This window comes from Vulpes lagopus, chromosome 11 (assembly GCF_018345385.1).
Source record: "Vulpes lagopus strain Blue_001 chromosome 11, ASM1834538v1, whole genome shotgun sequence".
Lineage (NCBI taxonomy): Eukaryota > Metazoa > Chordata > Mammalia > Carnivora > Canidae > Vulpes > Vulpes lagopus.
The window spans coordinates 27,162,377-27,186,020 of record NC_054834.1 but is presented as its reverse complement, the minus strand read 5'-3'; the positions used below and the strand labels follow the sequence as shown (position 1 = coordinate 27,186,020).

General features: G+C 62.9%; 1 protein-coding gene and 1 long non-coding RNA gene across 2 annotated transcripts; one reads left to right on the top strand and one right to left on the bottom strand.

Moving 5' to 3' along the window:
• Positions 1-1,120: 1,120 nt before the first annotated feature.
• Positions 1,121-23,644, bottom strand: ATP1A2 (ATPase Na+/K+ transporting subunit alpha 2). The gene is made up of 23 exons (XM_041721952.1): positions 23,490-23,644; positions 18,886-18,990; positions 18,684-18,743; positions 17,213-17,416; positions 16,747-16,860; positions 16,395-16,529; positions 15,618-15,735; positions 13,566-13,834; positions 12,550-12,748; positions 12,308-12,417; positions 12,017-12,151; positions 11,232-11,421; positions 10,946-11,121; positions 7,792-7,928; positions 7,213-7,363; positions 6,955-7,123; positions 6,565-6,719; positions 6,206-6,329; positions 5,871-6,016; positions 5,581-5,711; positions 4,088-4,189; positions 3,886-3,977; positions 1,121-2,980 (listed from the first exon to the last, which is right to left on the bottom strand). Exons 1-23 carry the CDS (start codon positions 23,499-23,501, stop codon positions 2,952-2,954), a joined length of 3,063 nt encoding a protein of 1,020 aa, XP_041577886.1. The 5' UTR covers positions 23,502-23,644; the 3' UTR covers positions 1,121-2,951.
• LOC121471341 lies at positions 4,085-5,573 on the top strand. Its single transcript, XR_005982654.1, has 3 exons — positions 4,085-4,211; positions 4,352-4,451; positions 4,604-5,573. It is a non-coding gene; the product is annotated as an uncharacterized LOC121471341 (long non-coding RNA).

The following is a 23,644-nucleotide window of genomic DNA, read 5'->3' as shown; positions in this document are numbered from 1 at the left end:
CTGCGTATATTTGAATTGTATCTGGGTGATGGGCACTGAGGAGGAGGGCCCTTGAAGGGATGAGCACGGGGTGTTATGCTGTACGTTGGCAAATTGAATTAAAAAAAAAAAAGTCTAAAGAAATGAATTGTATCTATGTTTCTATGTTTTCCTCTCTGAATTTGAGGCAGTAAGCATTCACGAATAAAAACGGAGAAGATAGGGAATGAGCTGCTGGAAGTGTCAGCTTATTGGGGTGGCCGATGGGAGCCTCTCCCAGGAGGGACTGTGGGAGGAGCCGGCGGGTGGCCCGGGAGTGTGGGACGAGGCAGGATCCTGGCTGCTGGACTGCGGACTGCAGAGGAGAAAGGCCCCAAGGTAGGATTAAACAAGGTCATAGGGACGAGGGTCCCAAGCGGACAAGGGTCCCAAGCGGCCAGGGCACCAGTGAGCTGCGCTGGGTTTACCAGGCCATCGGAGGGAAGCAAAGGGGCCAGGTTCAGACTGCCAACTGCCCTTACCCGATCCCGGCTCAGGGGTTTATTGGTTGGCATCATCCCCTCTCCCATTCCCAGGGCCCTGGGGGGAATGCACAGCACCCTGCCACCCCCGCATCTGCCCCCACAGGGTCCCTCCCGCCTGCCCATGGTGCTTCCGGGGTGGGCACCTTGGGTGAAATTCAAGGACTGCAACTACTTTTCCCTCTGCGCCAACCAGCACCTAGAACGGGCTCTGCCTGCAGTGTAGACTGTGAGCTGGTGTTGACCTCAGGTGAGGGGAGGGTGCCTCAGCCCGCCGTCTCCTTCCCCCACCCTCAGAGGGAGAGCGGCTTGATGTGGGTCTGGAACAGGACAAGCAGAAGTGGCCTTGAAAATTTGGGTCCCGGGCGACTCATGGGTCCTTCCCTGCTCTGGACAAGGCTTTGTGACTCCCAGGGCAGCTTTGCCCGGAGAAAGGCGGCCTCTACTACGACATTTTCCTCCAGGTCACTTTGCAGCCTGTTTTCCATCCCGGCTCTCTCCACTGACGTCATCTGCCCCCAGATCGTCCCCTCCCTCGCTGCTTCCCCCGCGCACCTTTCAATACCCCAGGCTGGGAAGGAGGCCAGGATTCAGTCTGGACACCTGAATGACCGACGGGATTTCTTTGTCATAAATGCGACTTTATTATTTTCAAGTACATACGTAGTACCTCGAACTAATGTCTTACAAAAGGTCACCGAGTGAAGGTCTTGCAAATGTTTCTTGAACAAACACAGGAGAATTGATGATTAGTCCATGCACACACTACTTCTACGTAGATATTCCTAAAGTGCCTCCAAAGTATACTTTTAGGTGGACTAGATATGCCATCGCTAGTGGTTTATGCTTTTAATTTGCTAAACAGATGCCTTTTTTTTTTTTTTTTTTAACTGACGGTGCAAAGGTAGACTTTGTCCATAGTCAACAGATCTCAAACTTCTCAGGCCCAAATTCATGTGGTTTCCCATTTCGTTTTCTGAGCTGGAGCAACGACTCACTTATTTCAAGGTATTTCTGATAAGGTAAAATTCCAGTGTAGTGAAGGGGCGCCCCCCGGGGGTCGTCCACGGACCTCCCTCCCTCTGCCTTGGGTCTTCCCTTTGGCCGCTCAGCTGGGTGTCTCTCCCGGGCTTCCCAGGGCTTCTGGGCTGGGCCTAGAGGAGGGGCTGAGCTGCCTGCAGAGCGGAGCTGTTGGGTGGGGGTAAAGGGAGGGCAATGTCTCCCAGGAACCTGAAACCAACTCCCCGTCCTGGGAAGCGGGGTTAGTGCTCCCACAGAGGGGGGGGCGTTCACCTGGGAGGAACAGCCCTCCCAGCACCTGCTCTCTTCTTGTCGGGAGGTTCTGAGCAGGCTGGTGACCTAAGCTGGTTCTGCATGTCCCTGGGCCGTGGGAAGGTCCTGGGAACGTCCTCCACCCCGATTGCAGCTGGTGGCCGGGCGCTTCAGGGAACAAGGCAGCTTCGTGGGGATGGACACAGCGGGGAAGGGGGTGGCAGGGGCAGGTGTCCCTCTGGGCCCAACACGGAGCCTCTGAGGACCTAGCAGCCTGGAGGCATGAGTGAGTGAGGACAATGCCGCCAGACCATCTGGGACACCTGGGCCGCAGGACCCAGAGGGCACGAACCGGGTGGGTGGGGACTGTACGGGGCAGGGGTGCGGGATCCCAGCGGGGCTCCTGGGTTCTCTGGCTGCCTTTGCCGCTACTCTGATGACATTTGAATTGGGTCTGCTGGCAGGAAGCTCTAAAAGGGCAGGACACGGGGCGGAGACACTGCACATCAGCTGTCCTGTCCTGGCACTCTCTTCCCCGCTCCCTTTGCCACGTCCCTCCTCGGCCTCCCACGCCCCTGCCCGCCCTCCTCTGGAGGCTCCTAACCAGCCTCGCCTGCCTGCGGAGGACTGGCTTCTACAATCAGCTTCCCTTTCCGGCCTGGCACTCCCTAGGAGGAACTGTGTCTGATCCCAAGGGGCGCGGGCGGCAGCTTGCAGGAAGCAAACGATGGGTGGACTGGATGGTGGGGTGAGACGGAGAGGCGGAGGGGCATCAGTGATCTGAGACAGTCCCCTCTTCCCAGTTAAGACAGGTCCCTGGCCGGGAAGGGAGGGCGTTGATGTGTTCTAGCAGGAGGCGGGTGTGCGGGGGCAGACGACGGCATGGGGTTGGGGTAACCCTCAATTCCTCGGAAAAGTGGACAACAGGGTGGAGCAGTGGAGCAGGATCTGGGAGGGACCCTAACGTGTGGTGTCTAAGCCGATTGTTCATAGTTAGGTCTGCAAGGCAATCGCCCCGAGCTTACGAGAGCTTACGTGCCCGCTGCCCCCAGCTTAGTCTGCTGAGCGGCTCATTGTCCCTCCCTGGACCCTCCCCCAGCACCCCCAGTCTTCTGCGCATCACCATTCCCTGCACCACCTCCAGGCGCCCGGCCTGAGCCTTGTCCTTCTTCTGAAGGCTCAGTAGTAGGTCTCCTTCTCCACCCAGCCTGTGGGAGAGATGGGGCACGGCGTGAGTTCACGGGGGGCAGGAGGGGCACAAAGATCCATCTCCCTGGGCTGGGGGCTCACGGCCATGCGCAGCACAGGCCTGGGGCAGGGGCCCCGGGATCCCAGGGAGGGCGAAATCAGGGTGCAAGGGAGGGCGGACGTCAGGGAGCGGAGGTCCCGGGTTAGGGGAAGGGAGAGAGTCCTATTAGCACAGAGCAGCGCGGGCACAGAGTGGGCTGCGCAGTAACAGGTGACTGTAAAGGGGCGACCGCCCTGTGGCTGTGCAGAGACGTGGCCGTGGGGTTGACAGCTCACGATTCCCTGGAAGTCAGAAATATGGATTTTATGTGAAAGCCCCTAATTTTAGTCATGGGGCCAATTGAAAAACACAGCCACACAATAAAGGGTGGACCAAACCAAACAATATCCACGGGCGTATTTGGCTCAGAGGCCATCCGTTCTCAACTTCCAGGAAGTGGCCAAAAATGCTTGTTGGAAGAAAAAAAAACAAACTTGATTGTTGCTCTGGAACCGGGAGGCCTGGGTTCCAGCGCTGGCCCTGCTGTTCTTTGCCTTACGACCCCAAGCTGATAAATTCTGCTCTGCACCTGTTGGTTTCTGTAGATTGTGGAGGGGGAAGGGGGTGCCCTGGGCCCTCCTAATTCTGTGCCCTGCAATCCAGGGGGCTGGCGGAACCTGAGGATCACCTGTCTGTTTGGTGGGGGGGAACCCGGGCCTGTGAGGAAGAGGCAGGGTCAGGGCTCCGAGGACCTGGGGCCCCGGGATCTGGGGACTGCAGGGGAAGAAGGCGCGAGGATACGCGGTAGGAGTGCTTGGGCGCTCGGTGTCCTGGGGGGTGGGCAGCAGCGGGGCGCCCTGGCGGGCGGTGGGCAGGGGTGCTCACCGCCAGGATAGCGCCGCAGGATGAGCTTCCGGACCTCGTCGTAGATGAAGATGAGGAGGCTATAGGGGAAGGCACAGAACCACCAAGTGACCCTGCACCAAACAGAAAGGAGAGCGTGTCAGGGGCGTCCCTGGTGGTCAAGCCAAGGAGGCTGTGGACACCGGAGCCCGGGTCCGGGGGGCCGCGCTGGGGACACACTCACTTGAGCGGGTACATGCGCAGGGCCACGCCCATGCCCGGGCAGTAGGACAGGAAGGCCGCCAGCGCCGTCTCCTCCAGCAGCCCGAAAATCAGAATCTTGTTCCTGGAGAGGCAAAGAAAGGAGGGTAGGTGGTGCTGGAAGGGGGGGTGTGGGGGCAGGAGATGCAGGGGGACTCTGGAGATGGGAGGGACAGAGGCCCCGAGAAATGTCCGGATGGTTAGAGACACCCCCGCCGCCCTCTGTGTGCAAACACCCTCTTCCCAGGCTAGATGGCTGGACGGCTCCTTCGCAGGTTCTCTTTACTTTTCCTGCCTGCTGACCTCAGCTCCGATTATTGCCTGTCACACACGCAGTCACCCAGCAGGTAAGTGTTTCTAGCGTGTGGGCCGACGAGCTCTGTGCGGGGGGATGCTGTGCTCCCCACGAGCTTCCGCCCCAGAGGGGGGCCGCCCCACGCGGCCTACGGCCTGGTGACGGCTCCAGGCACATACTCACTAAGTGACATGTTCAATAAAGCAGAGAGATGTGAGGAAGGCACCCAGCCAAGAGGAAGCCGTCGCTCCCCGGAAGGTGAACGCTGGAGATGTACGCACACGACGCCAGGACCCAAACACAGCGTAGAGCACGGTCCTGGGAGCTTCTCTGGGACTCTCCACTTTCCTTTCTTACATGCTATTAACTTCACCAGGGTTTTGGCATCTTGCTTCGTTCCCCACACTGAGAAATTGTGTCAAAAGTGCCCTAGGGGAGCTTGTGCTCGAGGAGGACCCTGATTCCTTCAGCGCTAACCACTGTCCACGCCGCGGTCACCGAGTGATCGCTGAGCACCGACAGGGGCCAGACCCCGACAGGAGCCCGCCTGGTGCCGTCGCCAAGAGCGTGGGCCCTAGAGGCCGACCTGGGTGACCTCGGGCACGTCATGTAAGCTTCTTGGGGTCTCTGGCCCGGAAAATGAAATCAGCACCTACCTCGCTGAGCTATTGTGAGGGTAAACGACGTGTTTGAATGACAGCACGCCGACTGGCACCTGGTGACTGATGCGCTAAGGACACACCGAGCCTGCCCCCGGGCAGCTCCCAGCCCCCAGGAGGGTGACACACTCCGAGTGGCGGGCGCTATGAGCCTGAGCTCCCTGTGTCCGGGGGAGCGAGGGGCACCCGCACTTAGGGCTGGGCAGGGGGGAGCGTGGGGGCGGGGGTGGACACGGGATGCAAGAGGGAGGATGGAGGAGGGAAGACATGTGGGAAGATGAAGAGGAAGGGAGAGGGCAGGGAACCTTAAAGCACCGGATTAGGAGCAAAGTGAAAACTGGTCAGAAATGGTGCTCGGACCGCTTTCTTCTCAGCCACCCATTTCAGGCTGGGCTGTGGCCGTGCGAGTATCCGGGCAGGTGCAATCTGATGCTCTGCCCCCGGATGTGGCCACGGGGCGAAGGGGTCTGGGGGGGGTGGGGGCCCGGCTCTCTGCCGGGAGTGGGGGCCGGGGGCACTCACTTCATGCCCTGCTGGAAGACCGAGTTGCGGCGGGTCTTGCAGATGATGAGGTCAGCCCACTGCACGACCACGATGCTGGCGAAGAAGGCCGTGTGGCAGGTGAACTCCACCACCTTCCGCTGCTCGTAGGTCTGCGGGGCGGGCGGGCAGCGTGAGAGGCAGCTGAGGGGCAGGGGCAGCATGCTGGGGGCCCGGGCGGGCTCTGGGCGGGGGGCACCCTCAGTGGCCACTCCCGCAGGCGCCGAGCCCGCCCCCCCGGCCCCGGAGTCCACAGCCGAGGCCCCACGCACCCACTCCTGCCCGTAGCTGTCCTCCAGGTCGTTCATGGACCGGTCGTCCCAGTCCAGGCGGATTCCCAGCAGCCGCGACGGCAGGAAACCGTTCTCTGCCAGGATGACGAAGTAGGTGAAGAAGCCACCCAGGGCCTGGATCATCCCTGCGGGGGGCGGGCAGAGGGCAGGCCCGGTCAGAGGAGGAAGCGGGGGGACCAGCCACTCGGGCCACAGACAACGTCCGGGGCCCTCGGGGGGTGGCTGCTGGCCTGGGATGTGCCTGGGGCTCCTCCGTCCAGTGGCGGGGCAGAGACTGCCCTCGGGCCCCCCCAGGCCCCAGGGCCCCGCCGCACCAATCTGTCCGTAGGCCATGCTGATGAGCCTCTCGTTCACCAGCTTGTCGGTCTGCGGGTTCCTTGGCTGCCGCTTCATGATGTCGCTCTCGGCTGCCTCGTAGGCCAAGGAGATGGCGGGGACCTGCGTGCGGGCGGATGAGGGGAGGATGGCGGTGGAAGGGAGCCGACAGGTGCAGGGGGTGGTCAGCGGGGGGGAATCTTCGATGCCCTTCGGCGCGTGCTGCTAAGGCCCTATTATGGTGAGGGTCTCGGCTTCTGTTCCCTCAACCATGGCAGCCCGGCCAGCGGCCCCGGGGGCACCTCTCCCTCCCCGTCCACCCACCTCCACCCCCCATGCCGCTCCACCCCGGCCTCACCATGTCTGTGCCCAGGTCGATGCAGAGGATGGTCACGGTGCCCAGAGGCAGGGGTATGTTGGCGATGATGAACAGCAGGAAGGGGGTGATCTCGGGGATGTTGCTGGTCAGGGTGTACGCGATGGATTTCTTGAGGTTGTCAAAGATGAGGCGGCCTGGGGGAGGTTCGGGGGGCATCAGGGGGATGGGGGCCCCTCCACAGCCCCAGCCCCTGAAGCGAGGCTGCCCATGTTCCCCAGAGAGGGAGGGAGACTCTGAGTTTGAGGGGAGCCAAAGTGGGCTGCAGGGGCCTGGAATCCCGGGTTGGCTCTGCTTGGGGGTAAAGGCCCAGGAAACGGGGTGCTGGCCTCCACCATGCTGGGTGCCAGCCCGGCCCACGAGGCTCCTCACCCTCCTCCACGCCTGTGACGATGGACGCAAAGTTGTCGTCCAGCAGGATCATGTCGGCGGCCTGCTTGGACACGTCGGAGCCCGAGATGCCCATGGCGATGCCGATGTCGGCCTTCTTGAGCGCGGGGGAGTCGTTCACGCCATCCCCGGTCACCGCCACGATGGCCCCCTGGGTGAAGACACAGCCAGAGCAAGGAGGAAGCCCGTCCAGGCCCGTCCAGGCCCGTCCAGGCCCGGCCCTGTGCGGCGCCCGCTCACCTGCCTCTGGCAGCCCTCCACGATGATGAGCTTCTGCTGCGGGGACGTCCGCGCGAACACGATCTCCGTGTGGTTCTTGAGGATCTCGTCCAGCTGCTCCGACGTCATGTCCTTCAGGTCCGAGCCGTGCACCACACACGCCTTGGCTTCCCTGGATGGTGGGAGCAGAGGTGAGTCCCTGCCGCTGGGCTGCAGGGTCCCTGCAGAGTCGGGGGCATTGTCCCCCTCACCCTCTCCCCGTGGCCTGTCTGTCCCATCTTTCTCGGAGGAAGTGAGGCGACATCGTAGCCCAGCAGAGTCGTTGCTAGGCAACGTGCTGGTTTTCTCACCCATGCCTCACCCCCATAGCCACCCTGCAGTGTGGTTTGTGCCCTAAATTTGTAGTTGAGAGAGTGGAGGCTCAAGGCTGCCGTAACACGGCATCTCCAGGGTCACGCAGTGAGCTAGTGGCACAGCCTGGACACGCTCGGGGCTAAGGGGCCGGCCGCTGGGGTGTCAAAGGTACAGCCTCAAAGCTCACAGGGAGGTGTTCTGTGGACGGGGCGGGGTGACCGGGGACGGGGCCTGCGGAGGCCTCACCTGGGGTTGACCTGGCTGACGGGAATGTTGAGCCTGGCCGCAATGTCCTCCACGGTCTCGTTGCCTTCGGATATGATGCCCACCCCTTTGGCGATGGCCTTGGCTGTGATGGGGTGGTCCCCGGTCACCATGATCACCTGCGAAAGAAGAAAAGCAGTGCTGAGGGCCTCTTCCAACCCACTCCTTGCCATAAGTCAGAAAGAGCCAGACTGAGAGATCCCAGCCATGCTGGGGGAACCGCGTGTGTGCGTGTGCCCATGTTTGAGGGGGACAGGCTGTACTTGGGGGTCAGAGATACTGTGTTTGGGTGGAGGAAAGCCTCCCAACGAGTAACGAATTCACCGGGGTCCCTTGGCAGAGGAGACTAAGAGGCTGGCTGTCCTGGGATACGAGGCTGTCAGGGCTCCAAGGGCCCTCATGTTCCCAGAAAGGGCCCATGACTGTCTGTGTCCAGGCTCACGTCCGCTCTGGTTGCTGCGGCCATGCAGCCTGGCAGGGCAGGGTGAGGGCACAGCCACTGCCCCGGCCTTCCATCACCCCTTCTCCGCATGGGAAGAAGTTGATCCATGCAGAGTGCATGGAGTTTGGTGGGGGGGTGGCTGGCATCTGCGAGGTGGGCTACGGGGCGGCCTGTCACGGGCGCGGGGGGATCAGAGCCTGATGGAGGAGCGTGTGCACCTGTGGATCTGTGGGCAGATCCCATGGACGCCGAGGAGCCAGCCCCTTCAGGGCCCTGTGCCCCTGACGGCAGGTTTGCAGCCCTCATCCTGCCTGACACCTCTGAGCACCGGGCAGCATCCACCACCCCCTCCTTGAGAGCCGGCCCCACGCGGTCTGCATGGACTCTGTTACTCCCAGGTCCCTTCCCAGCTCGTTCCAGCTCTTTCCCGCATCCTCAGGGTGGCCGCCAGGTGGAGGGGAAGGGGCGGCAGGCCTGAGCCCGCACACACACTGACCTTCCCCTCTCTCCGCTGGCCCAGGGTGGGGACGACCCCAGCTTCCCGGGTCGTCCTCATGAGGAGTCAGGGACACTGGGTGGGCGCCCAGCAAACGTGAGCTGTGACGTTCTCCCCCTCCTGCCCTGGTTCCTCTCTCTCCATGTAGCCCACGACCCGTGGCCCTGGTTTCACCCTCATCCCTGTGTCCCCATGCCTGCTATAGGTCTTGAGCTGCACTTGGGTGCCCACCAGCCTCGCTTTCCGGCCCTGACCCTCTGTGCTGGTCTCTAAGCTTAGCCAGCTTTCCCGGGGACGTCTCTCCCTGGGCGTCTACTAGACGCTTCCCACGGAAGGTCAGAACTGAACTCGAGGTGCGCTTGGCCACCCCGCCAAGCCTGCCCTCTGCCCCCACCTCCACACTGTTCCCTCCCTTCATCCCTGCACCTTCCTCACCAACCGTGTCTGGCCTGGTCACCGTGTTCTCAGAGTGTTTTTCAAAAGGGACCCATCGCCTCCACCCCTTTGCCACCCTGGTTCAGGATGTTGCCCCGGCTGGAACCACCGCAACGGCCTCTCTCCCTGTGTCCTGCCTCTGATCCTTCTCCAGATCCACCCCCCTCCACCGGGGGGCCTCTTGCAAGCTGGATACCTGTGGCTCCCTGCGGACCCCAGGATCAAGCCCAAGTCGGGCATCTGGGCAAAGCCCTTCCACGTGGTCCCGGCCCACGCCCCGGTCTCCTATGCTCCTGCCCCATGCACCTGTACCCCGCGTGCCGTCTCATGGCGTCAGGCACGCACTGTCTCTGACCTTGACAGCCTCCCTCTCCCTGCCTCACAAAACACCGCGGCCTTCGAGGCCCAGATCGAGTATCAAGCGCTCTGTGAAATACTGCCCAGTTCTCCGCGGCGGAATTAGCTGCTCCCCACTCTGAGTGCCCGGAGGTACTGTCCCCAGGCTCCCGTGCAGGTTCCGGTCATGGCCACAGGCAGCCCGATGTGCCCGAGCACGGCTTGCCAGACGCTGGGCCACGCTTCACATACCTGATCCACCCCTTACCGGCAGTTTTATTTTGGGAAAGCGACTTACCCACTCTGAGTCTCAGCTGGTTTTATTTTTAAATGGGGATGATGACGCCTACCTCGGAGACGGAGTGATTGGGGTTGAGAAATCCCTTACACACACGCACACGTCTACACACTGTGCTTCGGGGTGATAGCAAACAGCAGGCTGCCTTGCTTCACATCCCGGCTCCAACCACTGAGGAGTGTGCTACTTGGTGCCTCAGTTTCCCTTTTCTGTTGTAAGGGAAAGTCCCAGTGCTGACTCATAAGGTGCTTGTGGAGATCAGATGAGCTCATGCAGGCTGAGTGCCGAAAACACTGCCTGGCTCCTACGAGTGGCTGTTTGTATTATGGGAGCATCTGGGCTGTGGCAGGTGCCCATGACCCTGGCTGTCGGGCTGTTCCGTGATTAAGTGTACAGGCATTTGTTCCCCTGAGAGCCCGTGAGCTCCGGAGGCCAGGCACCACGTCTCCGTCGTCTCACTATCCCCTGGCCCTCAGTGGACGGGCAGCCTGAGCTGCTCTGGTGTCAGCTGAGATGCTGGAAAAAGAGGAGCGGCCACGGCACGGTGCCTGGCTGTGAGATGGGGTGGGGGTGCTGAGGAGGTGCCTTGGCTCCGCGGGGGAAAGGGCTTACGTCTCCGCTGGCCTCCAGCTTTGGGCAGTGCCTGGTCCACAGGCGCTCGAGATAAATGCAGAGTGGGGAATAAAGTGGCAGGGAGGGTGCTCACCGAGCAGCAGTTGCAGGTGGACACAGGGACCTAGGAGAGGTGTGCCTGGAGGATGAGGACCAGAGCTAGCTGACGGGGCGCGTGGGGAGCACGAGGGCGCCGGCAGGAGCATGCTCGTCCCACTCCCGGGGGCCGAGAGAGTGGGCCTAGTCGGGAAGGTAGGACAGCCCGATCCCTGAGACACAAGCGCCAGATCGGCTCCGGGTCAGAATAGCAAGAGTGGGGGAAGGGATGTGCCTGGTAGCTGTCCTGAAGGGACGGGGCCAGAGCTAGGGGCGGGCCGGCTTTCCCTGCTGATGCACCGATTCTCCTCTCAGCTGGCGGGAAGGCGGCCGCCGGGACCTGGGTGTCCTCAAGGCAGCAGCCCGCCCGCCCCTTGGCTCCTGGCGTCTGGGAGGGAGGATGGGAGGGCGGGGCCCGTACCTTGATGCCAGCGCTGCGGCACTTGCCCACGGCGTCTGGCACGGCGGCCCGGGGAGGGTCGATCATGGACATGAGCCCCACGAAGCAGAGCTTCTCGGTGGGAAAGTTCAGCTCGTCCGTGTCAAATCTGAAGCCCCGAGGAAACTTCCCGGAGGGCAGATTCAGTTGACAAAACCCTGAATCAGGCAGAAAGGAAGAGCGAGCGCAACCAGGTGACCCCAGGCCCTGGCCCGGGCGCCGTGGAGGCCCAGAGCCCCTCACCCAGCACGCTCGCCTGGCCCCTCACCCAGCACGCGCTCGCCCAGCCCGCCCAGCTCCATGTAGGCATTCTGGAAGGCGTCTTGCATCTCCTTGTCTAGCGGGATCTCCTTGCCCTGCACCAGGATGGTGGAGCAGCGGTCCAGGATGCGCTCCGGGGCCCCCTTCATCACCAGCACGTGGCTCTGCGGGCTGTCTTCTCGCTCGTGGATGGACAGCTGGACAGAAGACAGGCCGTTAGGAACGGGGCCGGACTTGCCCCAGGGCCTCCCAAGGGGACACGTCCTCTGGTCTGTCAACTAGTGTCAACGGAGGGAGAGCTGGCGTGTGAGGGGGCGTTTGTCGTGCCAGCCCTGTAACCCGAGAGCCACCTGCCCATAGATACTCATTCGCCTCACAAGTAGGTGAGAGGCGATCAGTTAAGAGAGGCGTGTGCAAGGGGCCGGGTGGCTCTCTTGCCAGCACCCCACCACCGTGCTGGCCTCGGGGTGCTCCCACAGGGCGGCTGAGGCTGCCTTGTCAGCACTCAGCGGGTGCCAGCAGCCTGAGGGACACCCCAGGGAAATTTCAGAGGTGTGGCCGACCCCACAGCTGAAGGGATGGCAGGCTGAGGCCAGAGCTGGGAGGCAACGGGGTTTAGTGAGGATGGCAGTTTGGAGGTCAGGGTCATTGTCACCAGACACAGAAACCCCTGGGGTTCCTGGGGGACACGGCAGGGGCAGGGCCCTCGGATGCCCCCACCACTCGCAGGCTTTGTGCGCCCCACTCATGTCAGCCCCTTCCCCCGCTCCTGACCCGGCACCCCAACCAGACCTGGTACTTGTTGGTAGAATTGAAAGGAATCTCTGCCACCTTGGGGTTCCGGTCCCTCATCTTCCTCACGGAGCCGCAGGACAGCTCGATGCACTTGAGCAGGGCCGACTCCGAGGCATCGCCCGCCGTGTCCCGCTGCCAGAGGGGAATTCAGTGTCACACGGGCGGGGGTGGGGGGTGGGGAGCGCCGAGGGAGGGGGTTCCGGAGCCTCAAGGCTGGCAGAGGGTGCGAGCACAGGAGCCGGGCATCGGCAAGGTGGGCGGGCCGCGGAGGCGCCCCCGGCTCCCTACCTTAGACACCGAGATGTTCTCTTGTCCGGCCTTGAAGACGGCCCGGTTGCAGAGACCGGCGATCCGAGACAGGGCCGTCCATGTGGGGGATCGCTTGTCGAACGTGGCGCCTGGGAGGGAGGCAGAGAGGGAGATCCGGGAGCCTGGCTCCCCTTCCCAGCCCCAGTCTGCTCCCGCCCTCCCCGTCGTGGGCGTCGCGTGGGTGCCCTGGACGCCCCCGCCCCCGTGGAGTGCCCACTCACCAGACTGATCTTCGGTGGTGTCCGCTTCATGGATCTGGTTGTCGAACCACATGTGGGCGACGGTCATGCGATTCTGGGTGAGGGTGCCCGTCTTGTCGGAGCAGATGGTAGACGTGGAGCCCAGCGTCTCCACCGCCTCCAGGTTCTTCACCAGGCAGTTCTTGCGCGCCATGCGCTTGGCCGTCAGGGTCAGACACACCTGGACAGAGGAGAGTAAGGAGGGCTAAGGCCGGAGCCGGAGGGGCCCGCGATCTCGCCCCAGACCAGGCCTCGCACTCCTGCCTTCATCCCGGTCCACGGACACCTGGTGGGACCTCCGTGTGGGGGTGGGGGTGTTCCGTTTCAGAACTGTTGAACTGACACCGTGGGTGTGTATTTAGGTGAAAAGTCCAGCCGGGAATTGAAGATACAAGGCCTGAGCCCCAGAGCGGGCCCCAGAGAGCTGGGCCGAGGGGTGTGCGAGTGGTGGAGGGGTGGTGAGCTCACTCCAGGGGTGGGGAGAGAGGGGTGGGGGGCCCGAGGATCAGGGTCGGGGTCGGGGTAGGGGGAAGAGGAGACCCTGCAGGGGACAGAGGGGAACCAGGATGGCAACATGTCACAGACGGAGGGGAGAAGTCCAGGAGGGTGGGCAGCGGTGCCGTGTGTGGGCAGAGCCATGGAAGGCCCCGAGGAAGGGTCACCGCTGGGTTTGCCAGTTAGTCATCCGTGACCTCTGAGGGAGGCTTTGCGGCAGGGTGGGTGGGGACGAGCTGCAGAGTGCGGTGGACAGTGCAGCGGGGGGGACAGGGTGGCGACGAGCTCCGGGGGAGCCCCTGCACCCCGAGGCGCAGCCATACCGGGGATTTTTCAGGCTCAGACTCTGAGCCATGTCTTAGATGACAATCTGACGAGTGACTTTAGGGGCTGGAAGGGAACAAATTGCCCAGATACCATTAGGCTCTAGCGCCTTTGAGGAAAGGGTAGCAAGACTCTCCCTCCCTCCCTCCGCTGGCGGCACCTGAGCCTGAGCCACTCACGGTGACCGTAGCCAGCAGCCCCTCGGGCACGTTGGCCACGATGATGCCGATGAGGAAGATGACAGCCTCCAGCCAGCTGTAGCCCAGGATGAGTGAGAGCACGAAGAAGGAGACCCCCAGGAAGACGGCCACCCCCGTGATCAGCTGGATGAAGTGCTCGATCTCCATGGCTATGGGCGTCCGTCCCACCTCCAGGCCCGAGGCCAGCGTGGCTATGCGGCCCATCACCGTCCGGTCACCTGTGGCGATCACGATGCCCCGAGCTGTGCCTGCAACACAGAGGGAGCTGGGGCCTGACGTCCCACCCTACTCCTTGGAGAAGCAGAACCGCCGAAGAGTAAACGAGCCTCAGATGGGACCTGCAGGTCACCCCGTGGCAACCGCACCTCCCGCGCTGGCGCCCCCCCCCGCCCCGTCCACCCCCGGCACAGACCGCCAGGCCCAGACTCCAGGAACCGCATCTCATTTTCCCTTAACACTTGGGCCTGAGAAGAGACCTTGCAGAGAGACTCAGATTCAAACGGAGGAGGTGCAAGCAGTGAAATAAGTGTTGCTCGAGCAGCTCAGTAAAATCTGGCTCCTGCTTGTTAGGATCCAAAAGTACATGATGTTATGTTTTCTGTGTGGTCTGAAGATTTTCTCTCTCCGCCTCGGGCCAGAGAATCCACGGAGGCAGCCAGGCCGGCAGACGCCCCCGGGGCTCCCGGGGAGGGAGCGTGCCGTGAGGGAAAGAGCGGGTGTGCGGGGGCCGGCCGGTCCCGGTCCACACTCTTGCTTGGGTTCCCGCCTGGGATGGCTCTGATCCGGAGCTGCGGGGTGCCGTGACACACCTGGCCGGCGCCCGGCACATAGTAGGCGCTCAACACATGCCTGTTCTATTCAATTTTTCTCCTTCCTCCAAGGCCATTTCAGAGAAAGCTAGGCGCGTATCTTACCAGGCATTTTTACCAATTGTGGGAAATGTGGAGCAGCTTTCAGAACCTCAGTACATTAGAAATTGAAGAGATTTCATGTGCTGTGACTTTCATTGTAATCCAAACTTGCTAAAGGATTGGGAGAAGCTCCGAGAGGGGCGCCCGAGTACGCATCTAGCTCCTGATTTCGGCTCAGGGCATGATTTCAGGGTCCTGGGATCGAGCCCCACATCAGGGCTCATTAGTCCCCCCTGAGCAGGGAGCCTGTGTGAGATTCTCTCCCTCTCCCCCTCACCTCCCCACACATGCTCTCTCTAAAATAGATGAATCGTTTTTTTTTTTTTTAAACTGCTGGGAGAGACATGATACACCGAGGAGAGGTGAGAATTGGCAAGGGAAGGGCATGGAGGCAGGGCGTGCAGCCTCCTCCTGCCCCCGTCCCCCGCCCGAGGTCTAGCCGGTCCCCCTTCCCCTCCAGCTCTCACCATCGGCCCCTCTCCAGGAGGCACAGCCACAGCGGGCAGGGGTTTGGGGTGGGCTTGGTCTCCTGCCCTTACGTGGTGGCAGCGCGGGGAGCTCCCGCTGGGCCTGGCTGGTCTCCAGGACCCTGTATGGAGATGGGGTGTCCTGGGCAGCCCAAACCTCCCAGCCTGGTCACTGGGCAAAGCAAGAGTGAGACAGGTGAGGGGCTGGTCCCAGAACCAGGAGAAATGGAAGTTCAGTCCAACCATGACTCGTAGGCGTCAAGGCTGACTGGGGGCATGTGCGTGCTGCCTACTGTGTGTGTCTGTGTGCCTCCGTGTTGTGTTTTGTGTATTGCGTGTGCGTGTGCGTGTGCACGGAGGTCGTGGCCCGATATCTGCAAGCACTGGGATCTGCTGCGTCTTGCCGTAGACGGCCCTCAGATCTTCCTGTTGTGGGAGGGGGTCACTTCCACGGAGCCAGGTCCCCCCAGCCTGTAATATTCAGGCCCCCCTCCCACCCCGGGTCTGGGAGCGGACTGGGGAATCAGGGTCCCCCACACCCTGGGCTGGAGGTCTGACAAGTGAGCACAATCACAGCCCCCTGGGGATTCATGGCAGAGACTCTTCCCTCAGTCTGGCGAGGACGGGGATCTCCCAAACGGCCAGCTTCTCACCTTCCACACAGTTGGTGGAGAAGAAGCAGATATTGCGGGTCTCCAGGGGGTTCTCATGCGTGAACTCGGGGGAGCGGGTCTGTGGCTCCGACTCTCCCGTGAGCGATGAGTTATCCACCTGAGGAGGAAGCAGGTGCATGGTCAGCGGACGGGCGGACACGGGTGTGCACAGCTGTCTTCCGGCTCCAACCACGCTTGACCCCGTGACCCCAGGGACAAAATCACGCTTGTGCTCATCATGTATTTAGAGCATTACTCAGCTAATGTCCCTGCTCTGGTTCAGAATCCTGGCTGTCCCCGACTTCTTATGTGACCTTGGGCTGGTTACTTAACCAGCAAAACCTCCACGTACTCGTCTGCAGACTCGGGACCGTAACGGGCATCCCTGTGTCACACACCCACAAGGGGCGCCTCGGACACAAGGGTCTGAGATAACACCGCCGCCTGGGGTTGCACCTGGTACCACCTGCGGCCTGTGCGGCAGCCCCGCAGGATGCACTGCTCTGCGGAGAGAGGTTAGGCGGTGTGCACACCTAAGGGGCATCTCACACCTAACGACACCCACCACGCAGCTGCGATCAAGTGGGAATCAAACAAGCTTGGGGCATGGCGCATGCCCAGCACAGCCTCCTGACACTCCGTGTACACGGTGGGAGACCAGCTGGGCTGGGCGTTGCGGGGGCCAGGGCCTCCCAGACCTTCCGCCTCTAGCCGGGGTCCCCCAGCGGTGTGCGGCCTGCTTCTTAGGGCCGCCGGGGCCCCCCGCCGCCTCCTCACCTTGCAGCCGTGGGAAGAGATGATGCGCAGGTCCGCAGGCACGCGGTCGCCGCCCTTCACCTCCACCAGGTCTCCTACCACCACCTCCTCCGCGTTGATCTGCATCTTCTCTCCTTCCCGCACCACGAGGGCTTGCTGGGGGGTGCGGGGCAGGAGGCTCATGCTCTCCGCTGCCCATGGCCCCACCGCCGCCCACCCCCGGCCCCGGCCTCCCGCAGGCCCCCCGGGCGCCCTGAGCCATGGAGTGAGGTCCGGGCATGGAGAGCGGGAGCCCGGGTCTCGGAGCACGAGGAGCTCAGGAGCTGGGACCCTCGGCGAACCCTGGCGCCAGCCCGGAGCCCCGTGGGTCTACCTGAGGCACCATGTTCTTGAAGGAATCCATGATCTTGGAGCTCTTGGCCTCCTGGTAGTAGGAGAAGCAGCCGGTGACGATGACCACAGCTGCCAGCACCACGCCCAGGTAGAGCTGGGGAGGAGGAAGCTGTGAGGCACCTGCAGCCCGGGAGGGGCAGCCGCCACTCTGACCGCCCCGGCCCTGGGGACTTTGCCTGTGACTGGGAGTGACGGCGGCGGAGAGCCCTTCTCCCCAGCCTCCCACTCGTTCTCCTGAGAAGGGGGGACTGTGGGCGTTGCCAGGACTAGGACTTCTCTAGGGGCTGAGGCTCCAGGGAGGCAGCCAAGCCCACGCAGGCGGGAAGGAACAGGGACGGGCTGCCTGGAAGGCAGGGGCCTGTGGGGCTGGGACCCGACGCTCTCGCTCCCTGCCCCCAACCGTATCGGGCCTCGGGGAGGACGGCGGAGCCCGGGGCCCGGCTCACGTTGTCGTTGGATGGCTCATCCTCCATGGCCGCCTGGATGCCGTAGGCCAGGAAGCAGAGGATGGCCCCGATCCACAGCAGGATGGAGAAGCCCCCGAACAGCTGGCGACAGAACTTGACCCACTCCGGGGTTGTGGGGGGCGGGGTGAGGGCGTTGGGCCCATCCCGAGCCAGGATGTCCTGGGCTCGCTGGTTGGTGAGGCCCTGAGGGAGTAGGGAGAGGAGTGTGAGCGCGTGTCCACAGTTGTCCCGCGGCCCCTCGGCAGGGCCACGATGTCCGCAGGGAAAGACCCCACTGCTCGGAAGAGGCAGGGGAGCTTTGGGAAAGGCCACGCGGAGGAGCTGACATTTGGCGCCGAAGCCCGTGGAGGCGTGGACTGTGCCCCAGCCCCGGGGGTCCTTGGGTTGAGGCCCCTGCGGGTCAGGACACAGGCTCCCCGCAGACGCAGCTGCGGTCCCCCCCGCCCTGGGCCTTCCTTCACATCCTTTCCAGCGAGCGTTCAAGGAGAGGCCAGTGCTCCCGACCGCGAGTGTCACGCGGCTTTGGTAACAGGTGTCCTCCCCGACAGCCTGGCCTGCACCGCCCCCCCAGCCCACCGGCCCAGGCAGTCCCGTGTAGCCCGCGCGCTGACGGAGCCGTGCTCTGCGTGGGGCATGTGAGCTCTGCAACACGTCCTTTCCTGCTGCTGGACTTCGAGCCCCTGGAGGGCAGAGTCCACTTAGTTACCCTTCCATCTGTGCACTCATCTATTTAATAAATGTGCCTTGAGCGCCTATTGCATATGGGGTGCCATCGTCGGCTCTGGGGACCCAGAGAACCCCTGCCTTGGGGGGCTTACGACCTGGTGAGGTGACACATGATCAGGAGATATCCCTGCCAGGCCATGAAGAAAAATAAAATAAGGGGAAGGAACGGGCCGGGGGCAGGGCGGTGGGTAGGGAATTTTCAAAAGGGAAGTCAGGGAGGGCCTGCAGGAGGAGGTGTGTGCACAAACTACCATCATGGATGCTTTGTGTTTCAGAAAGATGGGCTTGCTGTCTGACTGTGCCGCTCGTGGGGCCCTCCTCGAGTCCCCCCGCATCAGGAACAGGCATACAACAGCTTCCCCGCGTGGGCATCAGGGAAGTGTACCTGGACCACTTGTCCTGCCACGGTGCGCATGGCGGGCGCACGAGTCACACTGAGAGCGGTGGGGTTACCTCACCGTTTCACAGGTGTCCCTTCCCTGAGACGTGTGTCCCTTCAGGGGCAGAGGACAAGCGCCACCTGGGGAGCCCCTGGGGCCTGGCTGCCAGGTGCGCAGGGGAGGGGCTGTGGCCTATGCAGCAGGGGGTCTGGGTTCGAGTCCTGGCTCAGCCCGCAGCTAGTCACGAGTCTGCGGGTCCCAGGGCTGGGATTACAGCTCAGAGGCCCTGCCTGCGTGGGTCCTCCGGTCGTGGGCACCCTCCCCCAAGGTGACCTTCCACTCACCTTGGACAGGTCCACTTGGTACTTGCGGCCCAGCTCATCCAGGGACAGCTTGTGGTCATCCTGGGGGGACAGTTGAGTTACTCTGGGGCGGGGGGCTGGGTACCGAGCCTCGAAGGCGTGTGTGGACGGAGGGGCCCGGGGCTGAGGCGAGGGACCCGGGGGGTGCTGGGCTACGGGGGCCCCTTCCCACGGCCCGCCTCACCATGGCCACCTCCTTCTTCAGCTCATCCAGCTCCTTCTCTTTCTGTTTCTTCTTGCCGCCCCCATTCTCCGCAGTGGTGGCAGCAGGCGAGTACTCACGGCCGGCCTGCAGGGGGAAGGGAGAACCCGGAGAGTCAGGGAGGCCGGACACCCAAGCCTCTATGCCCCCTGGAAGCGGGAGTGCAGGCGCTGGGCCGGGGGTGGTGGGGTCAGAGGTAGCAACAGCCCGGGGGGAGGGAAGGGCGTGGGTGGAGGAGGGACCCCAGTCCTTCAGTTCCCCCACCAGTCGCAGGGCCACGGGCCCTATGTTGGAGGTTCAGGGAAGACCGTGGGCCCCGGGGCTCAGGGCCCCACTCGTAGCTGCCTATTGTTGGGCTCTGCTAGGATTTTATTGGCTCAGAAAACCCTGCTGCTTAATACTGAACGGAACAAAAACTTTAAAAAGCAGCATCCTCCACTATTTAGAACGCTGGCAGGCAGTGGCCAGGGTTGGGGGCCGCTTTGAGGTAGAGCAGCCTGTGGGGGGGCTTTGCCCCGACGCCACGGACGCTGAGAGGAGCGGAGACGGCGAGGCACCTGGGGGAGCAGAGTCTCTTGGGAGCCTCGGGTCCGGTGGTGGAGCTGGTGGTGCGATGGGCAGGGCTGATGGGCTGAGAGAAGCCATCAGCCGGGGGGTCCGAGCGAGTCCCAGAAGCGGGGACAGAGGGGAGCCATGGCCCGGTCCTGACTGTGGGCCAGCCCGCCCGCCTCTGGGCAAGGGGGTGGTCTGCACAGTATGAGGCCTCGAGATGCGACGGGGTGACAAGGAAACTGGGCCCCATTTGTGCAAAATACAAGAAATCAGCTCTGAGGACACAGCTAAAACTCAAATGCTCCCAGGCCCTGGCATCCTGGGGGCCTCCGGGGAGACCCGGTGACCATGTCCCTGGAGCCTCGAGTGGGCCCTTGTTCCCTTCCCCTTCACGGCCTCCGTCCGGCCTCCTCCAAGCGCCGGGCTCCCAGGCTCCACGGGGAGAACAGATTTCCCCTTCCGCGGGGTGGGCAGTGGGGCTGCTGGGGCGCTGGGGGAGGGGGGCAGGGAGGGCCTGGGGGCGCCCCGGCGTCCTCCTCACTCCGCCCCCACTCCCGCGTCCTTGTTATAGAAGGTCTGGATCTCTGTCCCCTGCCTCCTTCTCCACTGGGCCCTCAGGCCGTGTGAGGCTCTCAGGAATGCGCCTCTCTACATGCTGGACTGTGGTGTAATTCATCTTTTTGTACAGACTGAACACCCAAGGGGGGGTGCCTGGGTGGGAGTGCAGTCGCTTAAGTGTCTGTCTCTAGGTTTTGGCTCAGGTCGTGATCCCAGGGTCGTGAGGTCGAGCCCCGCCTGGGGTCCATGCCCGGCATAGGGTCTGCTTAAGACTCTGTCTCTCCCTTTTCTGCTCCTCCCCCTACAATAAATAAATCTTAAAAAAAAAAAAAAAAAAAAGCCTGGACACCTGGATGGGATCTACAGCCAACGTATCTATCCTTTTCTTACAGGATCATGAGCATTCTTTAAAAGTAGACTTTTCTTTTAAAGGCAGTTGTGCGCTCACAGCAAAGCTGAGCAGAGAGTACGGAGAGTTCTCAGATGCCCCCTGCCCCCCTGCCCCACTGTCAACACTCCTACCCACCCCCGAGGGCGCATTCGTGGCCATCGGGAACCTACTCTGGCCCCTCGGTATCACCTAGAGTCCAGAGCTGACAGGAGGGCTCGCTCGTGGCGCTGGCCACTCTGTGGGTTGGGACAAATGTGTCCCGACGTGTGTCTATTGTAGCTCCCCCCCCCAAGTGGTTTCACTGCCATAAAAATCTGTGCTCGTGGATAATGCACTTTTCCCCCCATTGAAGAGGCAGGAGCAACCCGGGAACGTGGCTGCAGCCGCTGCCCTCATCAGGCGGGATCACGAGGCCTGTGCCCGCAGAGGGAGCCGTCTGAGCAGGGAAATCGGGCACAGGCAGGGGGCTCAGGGACAGGGGGACACCCTTGTCCCCACCTGCTTCCATAGGGAGCACCAATGAATCAAGTATGTCTTTGACGTACTGGAGGCTGAGCATCTTGGGGAGACGGAAGCGGCCCAAGCGGAGAGGGGAAGGGCTCCTGGGAAGTTGTCCGACCCCCTCCCCAGGAGACCTAAGCTGGGGGGGGGGGGCTCATTGGGTGGGATGGATTCCTGTGTTTTGGGTTCACCAACACTCCCCGTGCTGGGACCGAACTGTGGGTCAGACGGAGAGCAGCAGAGGGACCAGAGGCGAGACATCAGGCCAGACCAGCTTCAAGGGACCCTGCAGAGCGTCGGGGGCAGGAACAGGGCCTGGGCGTCAGGGTGGGGGTGCAGGGGGCTGTGGCGGGGGGCAGAGGAGCAGAGCCCCGAGAATTTCCATACATTCAGACATGAGATAAAGTTCGTGAAAATTAGAATCCAATTGGCAGTCGGTGCGCTGGGGGCACATTGGGTGGCGGCCGGAGTGAGCATCCCCACGCAGCACCCCTTCTCCTGAGCCCCCACCCTGTTCTCCCCGAGGCCTGCACAGAGCTGGGGACACACGGCCCCCTCCCCCTCCCATCCTGGCAAGGATCTCAGGCTCTGCAGCCAGGATCCTGCGGAGATTTGGGGCCAGCGGGCTGCCCGGGCAAGAAAGAAAGAGAGGAAGCAAGGACCCCCCCCCCCCGGGCTCCCCCCACCACGAGTCCCCCTCTCCGGGTCTTGAATGCTGAAGGAGAACAGAGAGTTCTTTCTGAGGGAGCCAGAGGCTGGGACAGAGTGGGGGCAGCTGGAAAGCAGCCACGCTTCCCCCACCGCAGCCTCGTGGTGGCAGCTGGAGCGGGTTGGGCGCTCTCCTACCACTGCCATCCCTGCCCCCAGCTCCCACGCTGCCCTTCACGGCCACAGGGCGCAGGGTGACACTCAGGCCTGGCTTTGTGGTGCGGATGTAGGGAAGGAGACAGGAGACAGAGGAGCCCTGGCACTGCCCTGGCACTGCGGTCAGCGGCTCTCCTGGCAGGTTGAACGCTGAGCTCCAGCCCTAAGCGCCCCCATTGCCCCCCAGCCCGTCCTCCCAGCAGAACCAGGTCCGCTCCCCAGCCTGCCATTGCCTGCGCACAGCCAGGGGGGTGGGGGTCGGGGTCGGGGCTGCTGGCAGGAGGGCAGAGACCCCAGGCAGTGGGGTCCCTGGAAGAAATCAAGGTCGAATTGCGTCTGTCTGTCCGTCCGGAGCAGGACCTGGTGGGCTGAGCCTCCCTGCTCTAAGAGGGAGCAGCAGAGGAGACCTCCCCTGGCTCTTTGCGCTGGGCTGGGGGCTCCGGGCTGGGGGCAGCCCGGCCTCTCCTCAGCGGTCCGCATGTCAGAACAGGACATGCCAAGGTTCAGCTGAGGGTCCCAAGTGGCTTGCTTTCCCAGGGGTTAGCATGGGGGTCGGGGTTGGGGGCAGCGGCTCACAGAGCCCCGCTCATCCCCATGCGGGGACATGTGCGCTCCCACGTGCCCGGAGGCCTGCAAGGTTCTCGCAAACCTGCCTTCTGAGGCACACACCGGAGCTCACCCTGGAACAAGTGTGTCAGCTCTGGCCTATGGAGAGCACATGTGTCACACACACACACACACACCGGTTCTATTTATAGCTCCTACCCCAGCTCACGGACCCTGGTGTCCAAGCTCAGAGTTTTCCCAGCTGCTAAACCCAGTGCAATAACACGTCCTTGCGTGACCCCTCCCTGGGCCCAGAAGCTCCCCCAGGCTCCCCACGGGCATCCCCGTGCCTCTGCGCCCTCCCACCGCTCCCCAGACCCTTCCCCTCCGCCAGAATTCCACAAAAGGAAAGCAGCCAGGCGCAGTGTGTAAGGGATTGGGTGACTTTTCTCCATATGGAAATTTCATTTCCAAGAATCCAGAGCCCGGTCCCTGCCCCCCCAGCCCGCCCCACTCCACAGTTGTTAATCTTCCCCTTGGCATTCCCAGGGCTGCAGAGTGGCCCAGGCAGGGGTGGGCCACGGGGGCGCAGGCAGCTCTCGCCAGCCCCTGGGAACGCGCGCAAAGCCCAAGCCACGGAGGATGACCGCCCGCGCTGCCAGGGGCTGGGGGCACACGCCGTCCCGGCACTCAGGGACCCTGGAGCTGGTGACTCGGGCGCCGTGCCCCCGGGCCTCTCCAACTGTGACCTGGACCCCCATCTTCTCGGGCTGGGTCTGCCAGAGGAATGGGTATTTCGGGGAGATGGGGTGGCACACACAGGAGCATTCACGGAACCAGGTTCCCTTCGGCGGGCACACTGGGAGGCGCAGTGAGCCAGGGTCTGTCTAGGATGCGGGGAGACCAGGGATGGGGGTGTGGGGTAGGGTGGAGGGCCGCGGGCTCATCCTGGCGAGTGGTGCAGAGGGGGGCACTGGGGCATCTGAGCGCTGGGACCTGTGGACCGAGCGCGTTTGTAACTGGGAGACTCTCAGCCCAAGTCCGAAGGGCCGGCTTCTTGTGTCCCTCCCTTCGCACCCCTGCCCACCCCATCCTTCTCCCTTGCGGCCTCCCTCACCCCCCAGAGAGCCCTCCTCCTCCCTACAGGGCCGCTGCTCTCTTTGGGGATACTCACCCCACGGCCCATCTTGGGGCAGAGTGGCTGAGGGAGCCTAGACTGCACGGGTCACGGGTCACGGGGACCGTCCCGAGCCCCCGCCTCTGGTCCCGGAGGCCAGAGACCCCGGCAAACAGACAGAGCGGCAGCGAGCCACGGGGTAGCTTTAAATA

Excerpts from the sequence above, each read along its gene's own strand:
- ATP1A2 (XM_041721952.1), bottom strand. Across the intron at positions 7,364-7,791 it reads GTCAGCCAGGTCAACCCCAG|GGAAGCCAAGGCGTGTGTGG; the intron begins GTGAGGCCTCCG and ends CCCACCATCCAG. Across the intron at positions 5,712-5,870 it reads ACAGCTACGGGCAGGAGTGG|ACCTACGAGCAGCGGAAGGT; the intron begins GTGCGTGGGGCC and ends CCCGCCCCGCAG.